The sequence below is a fragment of the Sinocyclocheilus grahami genome, unplaced genomic scaffold (assembly GCF_001515645.1).
Source record: "Sinocyclocheilus grahami isolate Dianchi unplaced genomic scaffold, SAMN03320097.WGS_v1.1 scaffold619.1, whole genome shotgun sequence".
In the NCBI taxonomy this organism is placed as follows: Eukaryota; Metazoa; Chordata; class Actinopteri; order Cypriniformes; family Cyprinidae; genus Sinocyclocheilus; species Sinocyclocheilus grahami.
Window position 1 is genome coordinate 277,920 of NW_015505798.1, and position 16,305 is coordinate 294,224.

Below are 16,305 nucleotides of genomic sequence, written 5' to 3' on the forward strand. Positions count from 1 at the left end.
TGTACAAATGTGTGAGTGTTTTAATACCGTAGCAACACCTCACATCACTAGCTCTGAACACCTGCCTGCTCATAATGCTCACATGACATAGAGAGGGAAAAACATTGAGCAAAAGAAAAGCATTTTGATGATGAGAAAGATTTGTTCAGTACCATTACTCCCATAAACTCTCAAATATCAGTCACCTAAAAGATTGCTTCTCAATTCATCTCGTATCCTCTCCAACTGTAATAAAAACCCATTTCTGATGACACCTATTAGATCATAGTCACGTTTCGTATTGAAGAAAACAACCCAGAGCAAGAAGAGAAACTTGTCAGCTAAATGATGCACAGCAGTCTGCTAGTATTTTTTTTTGTCTAGCCAGGGTTTTCAAACAGAAGATGCATAAAATGTATGTAATTTTTTATAATTTTTAACATTTAATTTTTAAAATAATATTTATAATAATTTTTCATTTTTAACTTATTACGCTACGCCTACGTCATCTGCTGGAATGCCACTCTCTCGTGAACACACATACTCTAGCAGTTAGAGCTAGAGATTATGGTTTATAAAGTTTTAAATATGGATATTTTTCTTACACTATTTCTTACGATATTTTTCTTTTATTAACCCCCTGGTGCCGTGTGGAGCACTTTTTATGATGGATGGATGCACTTTATTTTGCTTCAAAATCTTGACCACCATTCACTGCCATTATAAAGCTGGGAAGAGCCAGGACATTTTTAAATATTACTCTGACTGTATTCATCTGAAAGAAGAAATTCATATACACCTAAGATGGCTTGACGGTGAGTAAATCGTGGGGTAATTTTCGTTTTTGGGTGAACTATCCCTTTAAGGTCACCTCGGGCCTTTGCAATTGCAGGATATTTTCTATACTATACGCATAATTCATATGACTGATCTTTTTAAGGCATTGTAAAGACTTAACATTTTTTAATTAATTGGAAAACACAAACACATTTATAAACACTTAAAAAAAATAATTCAGTAATCAAAACATTTTGGATTCTTGTTTGACCCCTGAGACAGAAAATGTATCATATTTCATCCAACTTACAATGTCACAGTGAAGAAACAATAGAAAACATCAATCAAAAAACGCTTCCACACGAAGGTGATTACTACATGCGCGTCTTTGCAGGCTTACAAAATATACAGCCTCTCGCAATTCAGCATCTCTCATAAACATAAGGAAGATTACACCTTTGCAAGACATGGATCATTTTCAAAGATTACAGTTACCAGCTGACGGCGACATGATTATCCTTCATTGCAAATGCTTACAACCTTGAAAAGCTTTTGTGATTGTTTAGGTTGTAAATTGCATAGGAAACCGCACATTCTCATGAATAAACACCAGACAGGAGTCCTTACAGGAATGGCTCGAAGGAAAAAACAGAGATGAAAAATAAAAGTATTTCATTTCACATGAGCTGCAGACATTCATGCTTTCCTGGCATTCTGATTGTCTCCATCATTATGGATTTAGTTTGTATGTTGTTGCTTTCTAAACAAAATAAATAGTAGTTGTGCCTTTGTCTCGTATCAGTGAGGTGGGCTCTCCGGCGGTATCAGGGGTCTCTCTTCCATTACACTTCCAACAGCCTGACTGCCAAAGTCAAAGCTGCTCAGGTGAGCTCATGATGGAGCTCCAGCTGGGAGCATTTGTTTTGTGTGTGGTAGAGAAGCAATGGAAGCGTGTCTGATGTATTCCTGCTGTCTTTCTTCCACTGCATATAGGGTGGCATTGGGGAAAGTGAAGCCAAGGGCAGTATGATGAAGCCCTGTGCCTTTACTATTACACATGGGACTGCTGGGTCTCGCACTCGTTTTCTCCCTTCTCTCGCTCTGTATTTTTTTAAATATCTTCTGCCTGTGTGCTGCTGGCTGCCATAATAGACACGTTATATAGTATATTAGATATGTAATATGTTTGTCAGTGTCAGAGTCTAAACTAGTTTTCTGTTTGTTTTTTTACATTTGAGAGCAGAAGTTCATTTTCTCAATTGTCACAATTTTGGAGCAAATTAATAAAAATATCTTCTGCCTGTGTGCTGCTGGCTGCCATAATAGACACGTTATATAGTATATTAGATATGTAATATGTTTGTCAGTGTCAGAGTCTAAACTAGTTTTCTGTTTGTTTTTTTTACATTTGAGAGCAGAAGTTCATTTTCTCAATTGTCACAATTTTGGAGCAAATTAATATTCATTTGTCCTCCCAGTTTGATTATAAATAGGTGTTCGTTGAATAATTAATTAGGGCATAACCCAGAATGAGGGAGAAACTCTTTAAAGTAGATGGTCATTTCAAAAGTGATCGATATAATGGTGTAAGCTTAGGCTGATTTGTGGGACATTACTACTTCATAGCAGTGAAAACAGCACAGCCGTTCCTTAAAAATTGATAGGTGCAAAGAACCGAAAGTAGCAATGAATGTAGTCTGAGTTTGTATTTTCTTTCCCCCATTTGTGATTTTATATTAAATGAAAACTAGCTGCCTAGATCACTACAAATATAGTAAAGCATTCTCCTTGCTTTACATCCATAGCTTCTTTCTAAATATGAAACATTTTAAAGGGTGCAGTTACAGTATACACTGCACTAATGTTTGCTGAAACAATACAATGACTTTGCTAGAAGTATATACCCTAAAAATAAGGCTGTTTATCAGCCAGGACATGCAAACAAGGCCATAAATAATAATAATAATAATAAAGCCCACACTGTAAAAAGTACCGGTGTTAAAATAAATACATTTCATAAATTATCATAGTAGCGCAAGAAGTGGAAGATGATATAAATTCAATCATTAAAATTACAGCCATTTCCAGTATCTGTGTGCGCGCATGTAAATTTACATTATGTAAATAAATATATAGATATACATTTCTTTCACTTACATATTCATAGAAATTTTAAATGTACAAAATATTGATTTAAATTTTTTTTTTACAAAGTTGTCAACTTCCTATATAAATCCTTTACTTGCTGTAAAAATACAATACCACTCATTTCCTTTTTATTGTTTTATTTTTCAAATGTGCAAGGTGAATTTCACAGTAGAGATCAATGAATGTTTACTAAACTCTCACACCATACATACAAGCAAACCAAATGCAGAAAAAAAATTAACAAAATGCAAAGCAATAATATAGAAAGACAATAAATCACTGTTTTAACTTATGTGGATAAATTAACTGCAAGCTATGACAAATGAAAGAACTGGCTGTAAAGCATTCACACCTGCAGCAGCCAACAACACAAAAGTATCATTTATAAATTCTTTCAAAGCTTTTATTTAACATCTAGACAGACTAGTGAAAGTAGCACTGCCGTAACTTATCTTCTGTAATGCTTTGTGTTCTTAAGACTGATGCAATCACAAAGAAAGAAAAGAACAAATTCTTGTGTTAATGTCCATGTTCTGAGATTCACAATTTTTGAACAGAATTAAATCAAACTCTAAAAAAACCTAAGAGTAAATTTTAAAAAAAATGAAAAAAATAACACAAACACACCCATCTAAAAGGAGGAAAAACTAAAAAACAAAAATCTATTTTTCAAGTTAGAAAAAGGACAAAAAATTACAACAACAAAAAAAACAAAACTGTGCAAGTACAGCAAACATATGGTACAGTATATTACACGTACAACAAACCATTTAAATACAGTACTGTGTATCGACAATAATCCTGAGAAGTGTCCATTTCTGGTTCCCGTGCTACTGAGTGTAAATATGGGAAATGTGCAACTGCACCAAAGCCAACGCAATTTCTCATCCCTCACCCTTCACCAAAGCCCCAGATGAAGCTCGCCCTCGCAGGCACCAAAGAGCCATCAGCTGTCCTATTTAAAGACGCAGTTTACCACGTCCTCAGTCTCTGTGTCTGAAAACATAGCGCTGTATTCTGAGACGCTTTCAAGGGAGGAAATAATGTAGTGCAAAATCAGAAACCTGCATGACGAAATAAACTTGAGGCTGGAAAACCAAAACAAACGTCGAGCGACAATAACTTATAAGACTGACAACTTTTGGAAGTGTCAAGCAATGACAAATGGCTGTAAAATCACTGTATCTTCTGTATAAGATTGTCAAAAAAGCTGCACCAAAAACAATTCTTCTTCTCCATAGTTCAAGACTGGAAGATAAGGGGATGGAAAGAAATAAAGAAAGTGTTCATTTGCAGGAAACGCTAGTACAGGAGGACTGGACATTTGCAAAACTGACCTTTCCTAAAGTCAAAGCACCTTAGTGCAGAAGCAAACTGTACTATATCGGACTTCATATCGGCTTTGTTCACTCCATCACTGATGCCTGGGCTTTTCATGTGAACAGGCACTGTCACCCCTGATAGCAACATCTCACTGAACGTTAACCAACCCATGATAGCAAAACAAAGGCCATTTTTCTGGAATTATTCATGAAAACATCACTTAAATTTCTATTGTACTTTGTCTAAAGAACAATGACAGAACACCTGTTATTGCTGCCATGGGGTGCAGGCTAAGACTCCTAGAACACGTTTTGGCATTTTGGAGGCATCCTTCTTCAAACTGCACTTGTAGGTTTCAGATACGAGGAGTCAGTAAATGACAGTGGAATGCAGGCATCCACATTTTGGCCACCTCTTCGCCAACCCTATCGATGTCCTCTCCTGATCGGAGCAGTTTTGGCTGTCAACAAATTGCCCACTTTTGATTTCAGCTACACGTAAAGCTAGTATCCTTTTTTCTTCTCCAATATGGAGACTTCTAAAGGTAAAATCTTGTAACCTCACTAAAGATCTGGCTGGTGATGCGAAATTGCAAAGATAAAGATTTTGATTTGGTAGCTGGGATGAACGAAACATCATAAAAGCAGAGTCTAAAATGAAAATTAAAAACTGCTGTTATGTTATAGCACATGGGTTGACTTAAAAAGGAAAAAGAAAAATCAAAGATTAAAACCTGTGTGCGCATCTTGGCAAACGAATTACTTTCCATTAATAATCAAAATTCTCTAACGAAATTCTTAAGCAAACCACAGAAAGTCTTTTTGTAGGTGGCATGGATCAACTTACTCATCTGAAAACCTGAAAGAAATTACCATTTAAAAATTCAGTATTCACACTGAGCAAAAACGCTCATCATACCCGTATGAATATTTATAGCTTTATACATTTATTTTTCACCAATTATTCTTTTCTTGTTTTACTCAACTGTTGACATACTGCTTGTCCTTAAGAACATTAACTGTACATGTTCGCCAACTATGCATGCCAACAACCCAAGCCAAAACAGCAACAAAACCTTTAAAGATATAATGGAGCAGAAACGTCTCAACATCTGCAAAAAAAAAAGATTAATTGCACTTATGATTCACTTTTCTAACTGTAAAACAAGCGATTCTGTGGGCACTGTGCGCACAATTGTCAAACATAAAATACTGCGTTTTTTTTTTTTTTTTTACTTTTTCAAACAGCACCCGAGTTTATTGATTGAAACCTTTAACGCTTTAAGACTTCCCCTGCAGTTCTGGTGTTGGGGACACAAACAGCACCATGTATTGAGCAGTACCACCATCCCCTTCTCCAAAAACATTAATCAGCTGTCTCAAACAGCACATTGCATTATGATCTTAACCTCTCCTTGAACTCACAGCACTTTCTGAAGACACTGAGGGTATAGTTTGGCAACCACGCACTCAAAATGGCGGCCGAGGTCCCAGAGGCGGTCCGGCGTCTCATAGACCTTTGTCCATTGGTCGGCTTCATCGTCATACTGGTAGAGGGAGTTCTTGCGGCTGGTACGGAACACGTGTTCTTCTACCATGACTTGCGTGGCTCGAACAAACAGATGCAATCTGCCCTGAAGCAGAAGCACCTTGATGTAGGGGCTGGTCGCTTGGTCGAAGGGGAGGTCTCTTTTACGGCACCAGGTGTTCTGCTCGATGTCGTACACCTCGACGGTAAACGTGCGCTGGTGGTTCCTGCAGATGCCTGCTATGTAGTAGATGCAGTTTTTGTACAGGGCCGCCAAGCCTTGAGTGCGGGGAACGTTCATAGACGGTAAATGCCCCCAATAGTCTTTGCGGGGGTCAAAACAGAAGAAGAATTCTCCTAGGACAAATTCACAATAAAAGAATGAGCAATATCCAAACTGATGGCCAAAATGACTAAATATGTAATTAATATTGCAAGTATAACTTATATTATGTAGCACCAAAATTACATTACTTGGCCAAAATCAAAAATTCTGGACTCACAAGGCTGAAAGGAAAACTTAATATTTTGAATGAAGCTTTATTTTTATATTTTAGTTTTCATTTTAAACTTAGTTACATTTTTAGTCAATCTGTTATGTTTGTCATTTTTATTAGTTTTTGTTTTTAAAAATATTACTATTTAGGTTTTTTTTATTTATTTCACTTTTAGTTTTTATTTTATTTCCAGTTAGTGATTTTACAAGCTGTCTGAGCTGCACAGCCAAACTAATTTCCCTATTTTAAAAACAAAGCCTTACAAGGTAAAATATTAGAACAAAGATACACATTACAAATACACATAATATACTAATAAAACAAACAGTGCTTTATTTTTCAGGTACAGTAGGTGTATTTAGCAGTAGCATTCAAGAAACGGAATTAACAAATATAAATATAAAACACTATATACATCAACTATACATTGATTCTTATTAAAGCAACTGTATCAAAGTTCTTCAGTCAAGAGCAGTGAGTGAGTTTTCTCTATGTGTTTTGTTGTTTTATTAACATTAAAGGGATAGTTCACCTAAAAATTTTTATTCTGTCATCATTTACTCACTCACTCTCAGTTGTTTTACACCTGAAAAATTCTCTTTCAGCTGTACATGTGCTTTAAAGCACATGCAAATAATGTACTTTTGTGACTGCGAATAAGTGCAGTGTCCTGTGAGTGTAACTATCACTGAGTAAACATTTGATGTGAATGTATGTCGCGTTGTACAGTATATCGAGACAGAGGCGCCAGAACTGCTACTGATAGAATGTGCGCTGTGGCGCGATACTATGAAATTTCTTCAAAAGCAGATCATGGAGACATTTTAATTGTCCACGATCAAAAATCGTCACATCACACACATATAGGCAACATTTTTTTTAAATATTCTTTAAAACTAGAGAGCATTGTTTTCTTGTGCATATCTGTTTGAGATACAGACTTTAAACAGTCTTTATTTCAACTGTACATTGTGATACATGCATCACAATTCAATAAATTGCTTAGCTCTAGGGCTGGACGATATGGCCAAAATTTATATCACAATATATTTCTTAATTTCGGTCGATAAGATATAATTCCGATATCGATATGAACACTATTTTAAAAAGCCTCATAAAAACTGCCAAGAACACCCACAAAAGATGTCTATACCAACAAACTTATGAAAAAAGAATTTGCCAAGTCTATGAAACCTCCTCCTATAAAACTATATCATATTTTAGAAAAAAACCCCAGCACAAATTAATGTTCACCTTTTATTTGTATTTAGCCTTCATACAAACAAGAAATGTGAAATCACTGTCAAATAAACTTCTCAGATTCACCTTATTAATATTAATAACTTTAACTTCAAACTACAGGCTAGCATACACTACCAGTCCAAAGTTTTTGAACAGTAAGATTTTTTTTAATGTTTTTTAAAGAATTATCTTCTGCTTACCAAGCCTGCATTTATTTGATCCACAATACATACAGCAAAAACAGGAACATTTTGAAATATTTTTACTTTTTAAAATAGGCCTAACTGTTTTTTTATTTGAAAATATTTTAAAATGTTATATATTCCTGCGATTTCAAAGCTCAATTTTTAGCATCATTACTCCAGTCACATGACCCTTTAGAAATCATTCTAATATTCTGATTTGTTGCTCAAAAAACATTATATTTTTTTCAGGTTTCTTTGCTGAATAGAAAGTTCAGAAGAACAGCATTTATCATCACCTCTGATCAATTTAAAGCCTCCTTGCTAAATAAATGTATTAATTTCTATTTCTTTTTGATTTTGAAACGCACAGTGCTCATGTTTATTCACGAAGTCAAACGTCACAAATAATTCAATGTATTGGAAACACTGGTAATGTATATCGAAATATCGGAAATGTGTTTAAAAATCATATCATATTTTTAGATATCGCGATACTTATTGATATTGAATTATTGTCCAGCCCTACTTAGCTCCACAATATCAAAACTAGATTGTGACTGATCAGCTCATCAACTCTACGTTCAAGTTAAGTAATTTCTCTTTTGACCAATACATTTCTATGGCATTTTCTGTTGAGTTTTCAGTGGTTGAAATTTCGGTGAATCCCTAATATTGAGTGCTAGTCTAGCTCTTTTGTGCTCCCAGTTATTGCTGATTTTGCAGAGAGAGGTTAACCCACCTGACCTTACCATCCAAGCAGAGCTAAAAGACATGATAGGCCAATGAATAACAAGGATATATGTGTTTGCACACTGTGATGACCCTGATTTCAGGTGACTCTGCAATGACCCCACTCACCTTGCAGCACATAGATGCGGTCCTTATACTCTACTGTGCTGTGGAACTCCATGGCCACTGGCATGGGACTGATCGCTGTCCAGCAGTTGTCTCTGGCATCATAGCACTCCACAGATTTCAAAGCATTTCGTCCATCCCCTTCATACACTCGACCACCCAGAGCGTAGAGTTTCCCGTAGCAGTGTACTAGCTTGCAACCGATGCGCGCCCGCAACATGGGTGATCGTGGGAGCCACCTATTGCCAGCATGTTCATACTGCCAGAAGTCACTCTCTGCACGATGGTCGATGCACACCTCACTATTGCTCGGCCGATAGCCTCCGGCAATGAAGATGTCATTCTCTGATGAGACCAAAATGCCAACCTCTCTGAGGTCATTGGGAGGTTTGCACAGCTTGTACACCTTCCCGGCAGCAATGTCCAGGCAAGGCACGGTCTGCTTCTTCCCTGAGTGCTTGTGAGCCGCGTCGAAGCAGATGACCATCTCTGATGCAGTCATACCCAGCCGCTGTGGGCAGCCATTGGTGCCGTTGAGCCGACCCTTATCCGAGGAATCCCTGGACAAGGCCAGGGCGAAGGCTGGGGGTATACGGCTCAGAAAGGCCTCATCCAGAAGGGGCAAGCGGATGCATTTGGCAAAAACCTCAGGTAAATCCGCCTCCCGACGTGAGCAGTCATACTCCAACCAGTGCACGATGCTTTCATAAACGTGCTCCTCTTTTTCCACGTTCAAATCATCACTGTTGAGAATGCTGACCAGCTGTTCTTTGGTCAGATGAAGGAACTCCTGCTCTCCCATCACGCACAGGAACTTCTTGCGGATGTAATCCTGCGAGCGCTCCCACAACTCCTGGTGGCCATAAGCATCTGCGAACATGAAGACCCCAATGCAGTTCTGAGGGTCCAAACGGCTGATCATGAACTGGGCACATTGGTCTTGGAGGGCTGGGATCTGGAAGATGCTGGCAGCGGTGAACAGTGCCTGCACGTTAGACTCTGTAAGAGTGACACGTGAGGTGTAAGCATAGTCCAGAACCAAATGCATGGACTCTGATTCAACACCAACAATCCGCACCTCCCGCTGACTGCTCTCTGTAAGGCCACTTGTGAACATGGATCTGACAAAAGATAAACAAACACCATTACCACGTGAACACAACAAAACAGTGTCACCGACTGCATTTCAGAATTTTACCAGAGGAAAAAAGAAGGCTATGGCAATCATTTTTATGACAATAAGCATTTAGTTAACTGTGGTATTCCAATGTGTGATTCAAGCGTGTTAAAGTCTAAATAAGTGGCACTCCAAAGATTATTTTACATTTAATGTGTAGTTTCTTAAATGAGTGTTCCTGGTTCAGTACAAGTTAAATTCTATTTAAAGAAGCTCTTGGATATTGTCCAAAAAGAACAGAAACCAACTCCATTCAAAGTTTTTTTTAAAGCCAAAAATGATCAAGCAATTATTATGTAATTAATCATTCCAGAGTTAACTAGTTTACATGGTCATGACATGGAAGTTAAAAGACTGTAATTAACTTAACAAAAACAATGTCTACAATCATTTAATCGCATTGTCAAGCTGCTATATTTTTTAAAAGAGTACATATTTTGATGTTTACTGTCTGCCCTGTATACTTACTCTAAACATTTTTAGGGACAAATGATGCCAATACAGCTTGTCTTGTATTGGACCAGCAACATTCCTTTGAAGTTTTTATACATTAATGCTGATAAAGTATTAAACTCTAAATGTCTAATCAGTTTAAAGCTTTCATATCGGTGTATAATAAATCATTTAATTAGTGATGCTCCGTTAATAATCAGTGCTTGTTTATCAGCCAGCCGCGGCACGTTTCTGAAGTGGCTCTCCGTGCTGCTTGGTTAAAAATTGTCTTTTGTGAGTTGTCACAGCATGGAGGACGGGTTTCCCCAGTAACAGCTGTACACAAAGCAGCGCTGAGCTCACAAACGCTGCTTTATCAGGCATATAACATGCAAGATGAAATGAAAATGACATCGAAATTTTTCCTTCAGAAATACAGTGATATAAAACACCCGCACCTCATTTTGATTTTTAAACGTGCAGTACGTGCTCGTGTTTATTCAACCAAGTGTTTTGGAAAATCCGTCAGTTTTGATAGTGTGGTGAGCGCCACAAATAAATAAATGTATGGGAAACACATCCCACAGCACAACCACCTGAGCCCAACTTCAGTCTACTCATCGCCTTAACTTTAACTGCGTTTGTAGCCGGTGCCATAGCCAGACTGATAAACAAACACAGACCGGAAGTTAACTTCGGGCCAGGCGCGTGCGCCCATTAAAACCATCAATATAAAGCTTGAACCATCAATGACAAGAAATCTGTACTCAGTATTGACTGCAAAAATCCTGATCGGAGCATCCCTAAATGTAATAGTTAAATCTTTATATAGCATATTTCCAATAAATGAAGGGTCTGTGTTTCACTCTTAGCTTCTATCATTTCGCAATTTCTCAACAAATGCTACAAAAATTGTCGATACTTCAAGGTTTAGAGCAGTGATGTGTGCAGGTGCTACCTGAAGTATGGGCTGATGGCAGCGAGGACATTTCTGTGACAAGAGAATGTCTTGCCATGGTCCACTTCCACGACAATGTCAGTCAGCTGAGCTTCGTCGTACAAGACTTTAAGCTGCTGGAGAATGTTACAGGCGTGTAGGGCATCTACCCCATTGTAGCTTGTGCTTGCTGGAGTCCCATTCTGTACTTGTAACAGCTTTCCTATATCTACAAGACAAAAGTGTTAGACAGCCGAGATGATTCCAGGTCTTACAGCGACAATAAAGATTATGACTTACAAGTATGACTCTTTTGCAGTCAGTTTAAGTTTCTAGGTTTTAAACCCGACATGTAATATGGGAACTGAGCATTTTGACACTTTATTAGCCCTTGATTTTTGTTAGAACTAGAGCCCAAAACATTAAGTTTCAATGCAAAACTACAAGAAAAAGAAAAAAAAAAGATTTAAGAGCTCATTCAACAGACGTGCAAAAAGTCAGTGACATCCAAGTTTACTTACTAATATTCTTTCAGTGCTGTTCAGAACAAACAAACAAATACATTCACACAAAACTTCTTGTCCATTAACCAACCACATCCCCCACATGGCGTTATTATAAAACTAGTTAAGAGCAATAAAATAAGCAATATGGTCTAAAGAAATAGTATTGCTTTTGACAACCTCAGACATCTAATACTCTCCCGATAATCTGATTGAAGAAATGTATTTAGTTACTACGAGTAAACGAGATTCGGTGCTTAACTTATTAGCTGTGCTAATCCAAATGCTGTTTTACCGGTTAGCACAACATCAGGCTAGTCTGTTCTCGAGCCATTTCGTGGCACTAAATAAACCGTGACAACGCATTAAATATCACGAAAGCGCACACAGTTACACGAGGGTTAACGTAGTTGAATTAATTGTATCGTAACCCAGCGAGTAAATAAGCGAGTGTTTACAGTCTCTCGCTGAGCTAGTCTCGCTAGCCGCTACGTTACCTCTCCGTACTTTTCTGCCTAAATCCAAACAGCCACCGGAGTTCGCCGTTTATTTGAACGAACCGTCTAACTTTACCGCATTCCGTCAAAAGAAAATACTATCACAGATGAATAACGCACAAACAGGCTAAAAACAACTTTTGGAAATAAGTTTGGATTTTGAAGAGACGATCTAACCTCCACTGGCAGCCATTCTCCCCAATCTGTCTCACGGCGACTGGGAAACCGTCACTAATGGAATGGAGCCCCGGAAACAGGCAGCAGCCAATCAGCGTCGCCGAACGCAGGTGACAACCAATAGCCATTCGAGACCGTCTGTTTTCGCAAAATAGTTCAAGCATTATTATCAAGGGAGTTTATATTCCATTAAGAATGTCTGTGGGTGAGTTTGTGATATGAATAACTGAGACATATGAAGATAAAACAGCATTTAGGAGGTATACAGTATATAAGTATGCAGTTAATTAATAATATCCAGAACTTAAATATTTCAAATTAAAGGGACTAAATATATACGTTTAGGAATAGCTCAATAAAAATTATTATTCTGATTTCTGAATACTGGTTTGGACATGTGCCCCTCATGTATATGGTGGTTACAGCCCTGAATAACAAGAAGTGACACATTTATTTGATCTTATCTTTCTTCAAACGTGTCTATTTATCTTTTGTTCCAGCTAAAAGTCTGTAGACATTAAGTGCTACCGCTTCCACAACTTAAAGCTTAATGGTAAAAACTAGCTTGATAAACAGAGGCAACCCAGCTCCCGCTCTTTCTTTTCTTTTCAGTTCACTTAAGATTTATTTGTATAGTACTTTTAACAATAGTAATTGTTGTAAAGCAGCTTTACATAATTTCAGGCCCAGACCCCCTGTGAGCAAACACAATGCCACAGTGGCCAGGAAAAGCTCCCTGAAAGTAACAAAGTGTTGGAGTAATGGGTGGTTTTGGGGAAACCTTTTTCCAGATCAGCCTGTTTCATCCAGATCAACTGTAATATGTTCTTCATTTACTGATTTCTGTAGCTGGCATGCCATAGACACTCTGTGCAGCTTCAGACAAGTGTGGATAACACTACTAATTTATGCGTTTTCTTTTTTTAATAATTAAATAACACATTTGTGTTCATGGTATACTGAGGTTGGTTAATGGTCACATGCAGGTAAACAAATAAAATATGTTATCTTTTTTTTTAGTAAGTGTTTTATTTTGATTGCTTTTACTTTAAAACATATTTATTTTAATTTGACATTTTTATGATTTAATTATTTATTAGCATTTCATCAACTCAGGAACCCCCTTGTAAACCCCGATTTGGGAAAACCCAGTGTAGCCCAAATGCCTTTTTTTGTAATCATAGTAATCATAACATTTTTTGTCAAATTCTCAGTTCACATTATAATTATTATAAGACATTTTTCATAATTCCTTTTATCATCAATGAATAATAAAAGTACTGTAAAACAATAAATGTATCACAATGTATAAAAACTTTAAATATTTATTCATGTTTTTTATTACAATAATATGGCATAGCAAAATAATAATAATAAATAACTAAATATATATGTATCTTTCTTACTTTGCAGTGAAATGTTGTACAGGTTGTGTGAGATTCACACAAAAATCTACACCCCACAGGCCTGGTAAATAACAACTTAAAGTCTTGATGAAACTGAAGTAGCAACAGAGCCTTTCTTCCATATTGTACATCCCAGTGAAACTGATTATCGAAAAAGAAAAAAAAAAGAAGGACAGGGACTTGGTTCTGTCCATTGTGTTTAATTGGATGGAGGCAGATCTGAATGTGAGCTTGCAGTCAATTGTAAGAAAGTCTTTTGTTTTACCGGAAGATAGAGTTACGACCTTCTGATTAAAAATGATAAGGTCAGAAAATACTTAAAAAAACAAAAAAAGAAAGATGATCACACTGAATCATTCATAATAAGATCAATAACATGCATTTAGTAAATAGATGGGAGCGAATTTTCATTTCTTGTCAACTTTATTTTTCCAAAATCTCTCTCACTAGATAAGCTGCTGTTGTCAATCAGTTCAAGGTTCATCTTCAATTATACAGATCTCTGTAGTTTACAGGCATGCTATCTCACACATTGCAATTTTTCAAGGTAATTTATTTCCTAAAATCAATAATGGTACCTGCTACATTAATACAGGCAGCCGGAATATGAATAATTTATTTGAAATAATACGCAATATTAATACTTGTTTCACATAATAATATAAAACAATGGACTTGGAATATATTAGATGTACTAATTCAGTTTAAGTCATCCATTACAACACTCCTGTTCTCATTGCTTCCTGATTCTTGGCTCTCTGGGCCCTTATCTCAAGCCAGAGGATAAAAGCACATGTTTTGGCACATGTCAGTCTAGCACAGACTAGAGATCCATTTTGACACTGTCTAACACTGCACAAAAAGGTGGTCCAATAAGGTATAACTGCAGTCAGCAGGCAATCAATTTTCCTTTCCTCCATAACAACTAGAACAGGCCATGAAATTGCACTGAAATGAAAGGCTTTCTGTTGCCTTGGCTGTATAATAGATTTTTGCGGTAACACTTTATTTCGATAGTCCACTTTAGACATTCTATTAACAGTAAGTAACTTTGCAACTACATGTCAACTAGCAATTAGTAGAGTATTAGTAGACTGTCTGCTTAATATCTTCTAAAACTTTCTTTGTCAACTTATTCTACTAACCCTAAACCTACCCTAACAGTCTACTCTGAGAGTTCGTAGACATGTAGTTGCAAATTAATAATAATTAGTTGACATGTAGTTGACATGTAGTTACAAAGTTACTTATAGTTAATAGAATGTCTAAAGTGGACTATCGAAATAAAGTGTAACCATTTTTGCTTATGTTTACATTCCTATAGCCTGCTACTTTTATATATAGTGCTGGTATTCCTGATATCAGCGCACCATATCATAATATATCCTTTGGACCTCACACTTTGTACTAACATCAGAGAAAAGCGGATATACTGATTCAAAATGCGAAACAGGTCAAACTTGAAAAGCTGTATTGCTTGCAAAATTCTGAATATGCACAGGACTGTGGAAAGCGACAATCACACTATGACGTTTTTTTTACCTTGTAGTATTCCCTCAGGAAAGTCTCTCCTGTACAACATAGCAATCCTACTTGATAAGCTGCTGTACTTTTTATCTGGAATTGCTTCAGGCATTTATGGCATTTCCATTTCAGCTTTTGACAGTAAAGACATTTGCTTTGTTAGCCAGTCACATTTTTCAAGATATGCATTCACACCCATCAGGAACAGAGAACACCAGTAACAACAAATCTAGCTTTATTTGATTTACATTGCATCTTAAAGCAATTTATGGCATTATTAGGGTTAGGGTATCACGTCATCAGGACCGGGATGGGGAGCACAGAAATCTTGACTCGCCCTGAAGAGGTTTATTTTGCAATAATGATGGCTGAATGTACAGTATACATCAGTATCTGTAAAAAATAAAAAATAAATTTTTTCTATGGAGTTTATTTGATGAGCATCCATAAATAATGGATGCTCATCAAATACACTCCATAGAAAAAAATTATTTTTTATTTTTTACAGATTTTTATTAAAACATTTTAATATTAATATATAATATTCACGCATATATCGCAACAGTTCGGAAATCAAATGCCCGATGAGTGGAGACATGAAAATAGTGCTGGTTTAAACAGTCTGATATACTACCACGGATGACGGTGAGTATTCTAGAGTACTTTGTAATAAATTAAACATAAATAATGTGAAATACTGAATCACCAAATTTAGCATTAACAAACAGAAAAGTGTAGAAATCACAGTTTTAAAAAAACGTATTTTCTGTTTGACTAAACCTCTTTTCATATGTGTGCATTATGAGGTGGAGGAAATGTGCGCTGAGAGCAATTGCACTTGGTAATAAATTGGACCAGCAAACACCTCTCAGGCTGTGAGACGATCTCACTTCTTTCACCGTCTGATGAAAGAGAGAGAGAGGGAAAGCGAGTCAAGCGGCAGAGAGAGAGAGAGGTGCACAGGGAACATAGATGCCGGAGATGCAGCACTGAATTGCAGAGGAGATGCTGTAGGGAAATGAAATGAAAAGCAAGAAGGAGAGAAAGCAGGGGGTGTAATTGTAGTTTAAATGTGTGTTTTAGCCAGAGATGGAGGTAATAGGTTATTATATGCCTCTG

At 36.8% G+C, this 16,305-nt stretch overlaps 1 protein-coding gene across 2 annotated transcripts; it reads right to left on the bottom strand.

The window, feature by feature from the left end:
* Positions 1–3,528: 3,528 nt before the first annotated feature.
* LOC107557775 (kelch repeat and BTB domain-containing protein 8-like) lies at positions 3,529–12,307 on the bottom strand. 2 transcript variants are annotated; one of them, XR_001605429.1, is made up of 5 exons: positions 12,257–12,307; positions 11,101–11,308; positions 8,537–9,654; positions 3,608–6,111; positions 3,529–3,551 (listed from the first exon to the last, which is right to left on the bottom strand). XR_001605429.1 is itself a non-coding variant. In XM_016241301.1 (4 exons), the coding sequence occupies exons 1-4, from the start codon at positions 12,270–12,272 to the stop codon at positions 5,648–5,650; spliced, it is 1,806 nt and encodes a 601-aa protein (XP_016096787.1). In that variant the 5' UTR covers positions 12,273–12,307; the 3' UTR covers positions 3,585–5,647. The 2 variants fall into 2 exon arrangements, 1 of the variants encoding a protein (XP_016096787.1); XM_016241301.1 differs by lacking the exon at positions 3,529–3,551 and having other exon boundaries at positions 3,585–6,111.
* Between the last annotated feature and the right edge of the window lie 3,998 nt (positions 12,308–16,305).

Coding starts and splice junctions, on each gene's coding strand:
- LOC107557775 (XM_016241301.1), bottom strand. Junction 9,655..11,100: donor GCCATCAGCCCATACTTCAG/GTAGCACCTGCA, acceptor ATCTTTTGTCAG/ATCCATGTTCACAAGTGGCC. Junction 6,112..8,536: donor CCGCATCTATGTGCTGCAAG/GTGAGTGGGGTC, acceptor AATTTGTCCTAG/GAGAATTCTTCTTCTGTTTT.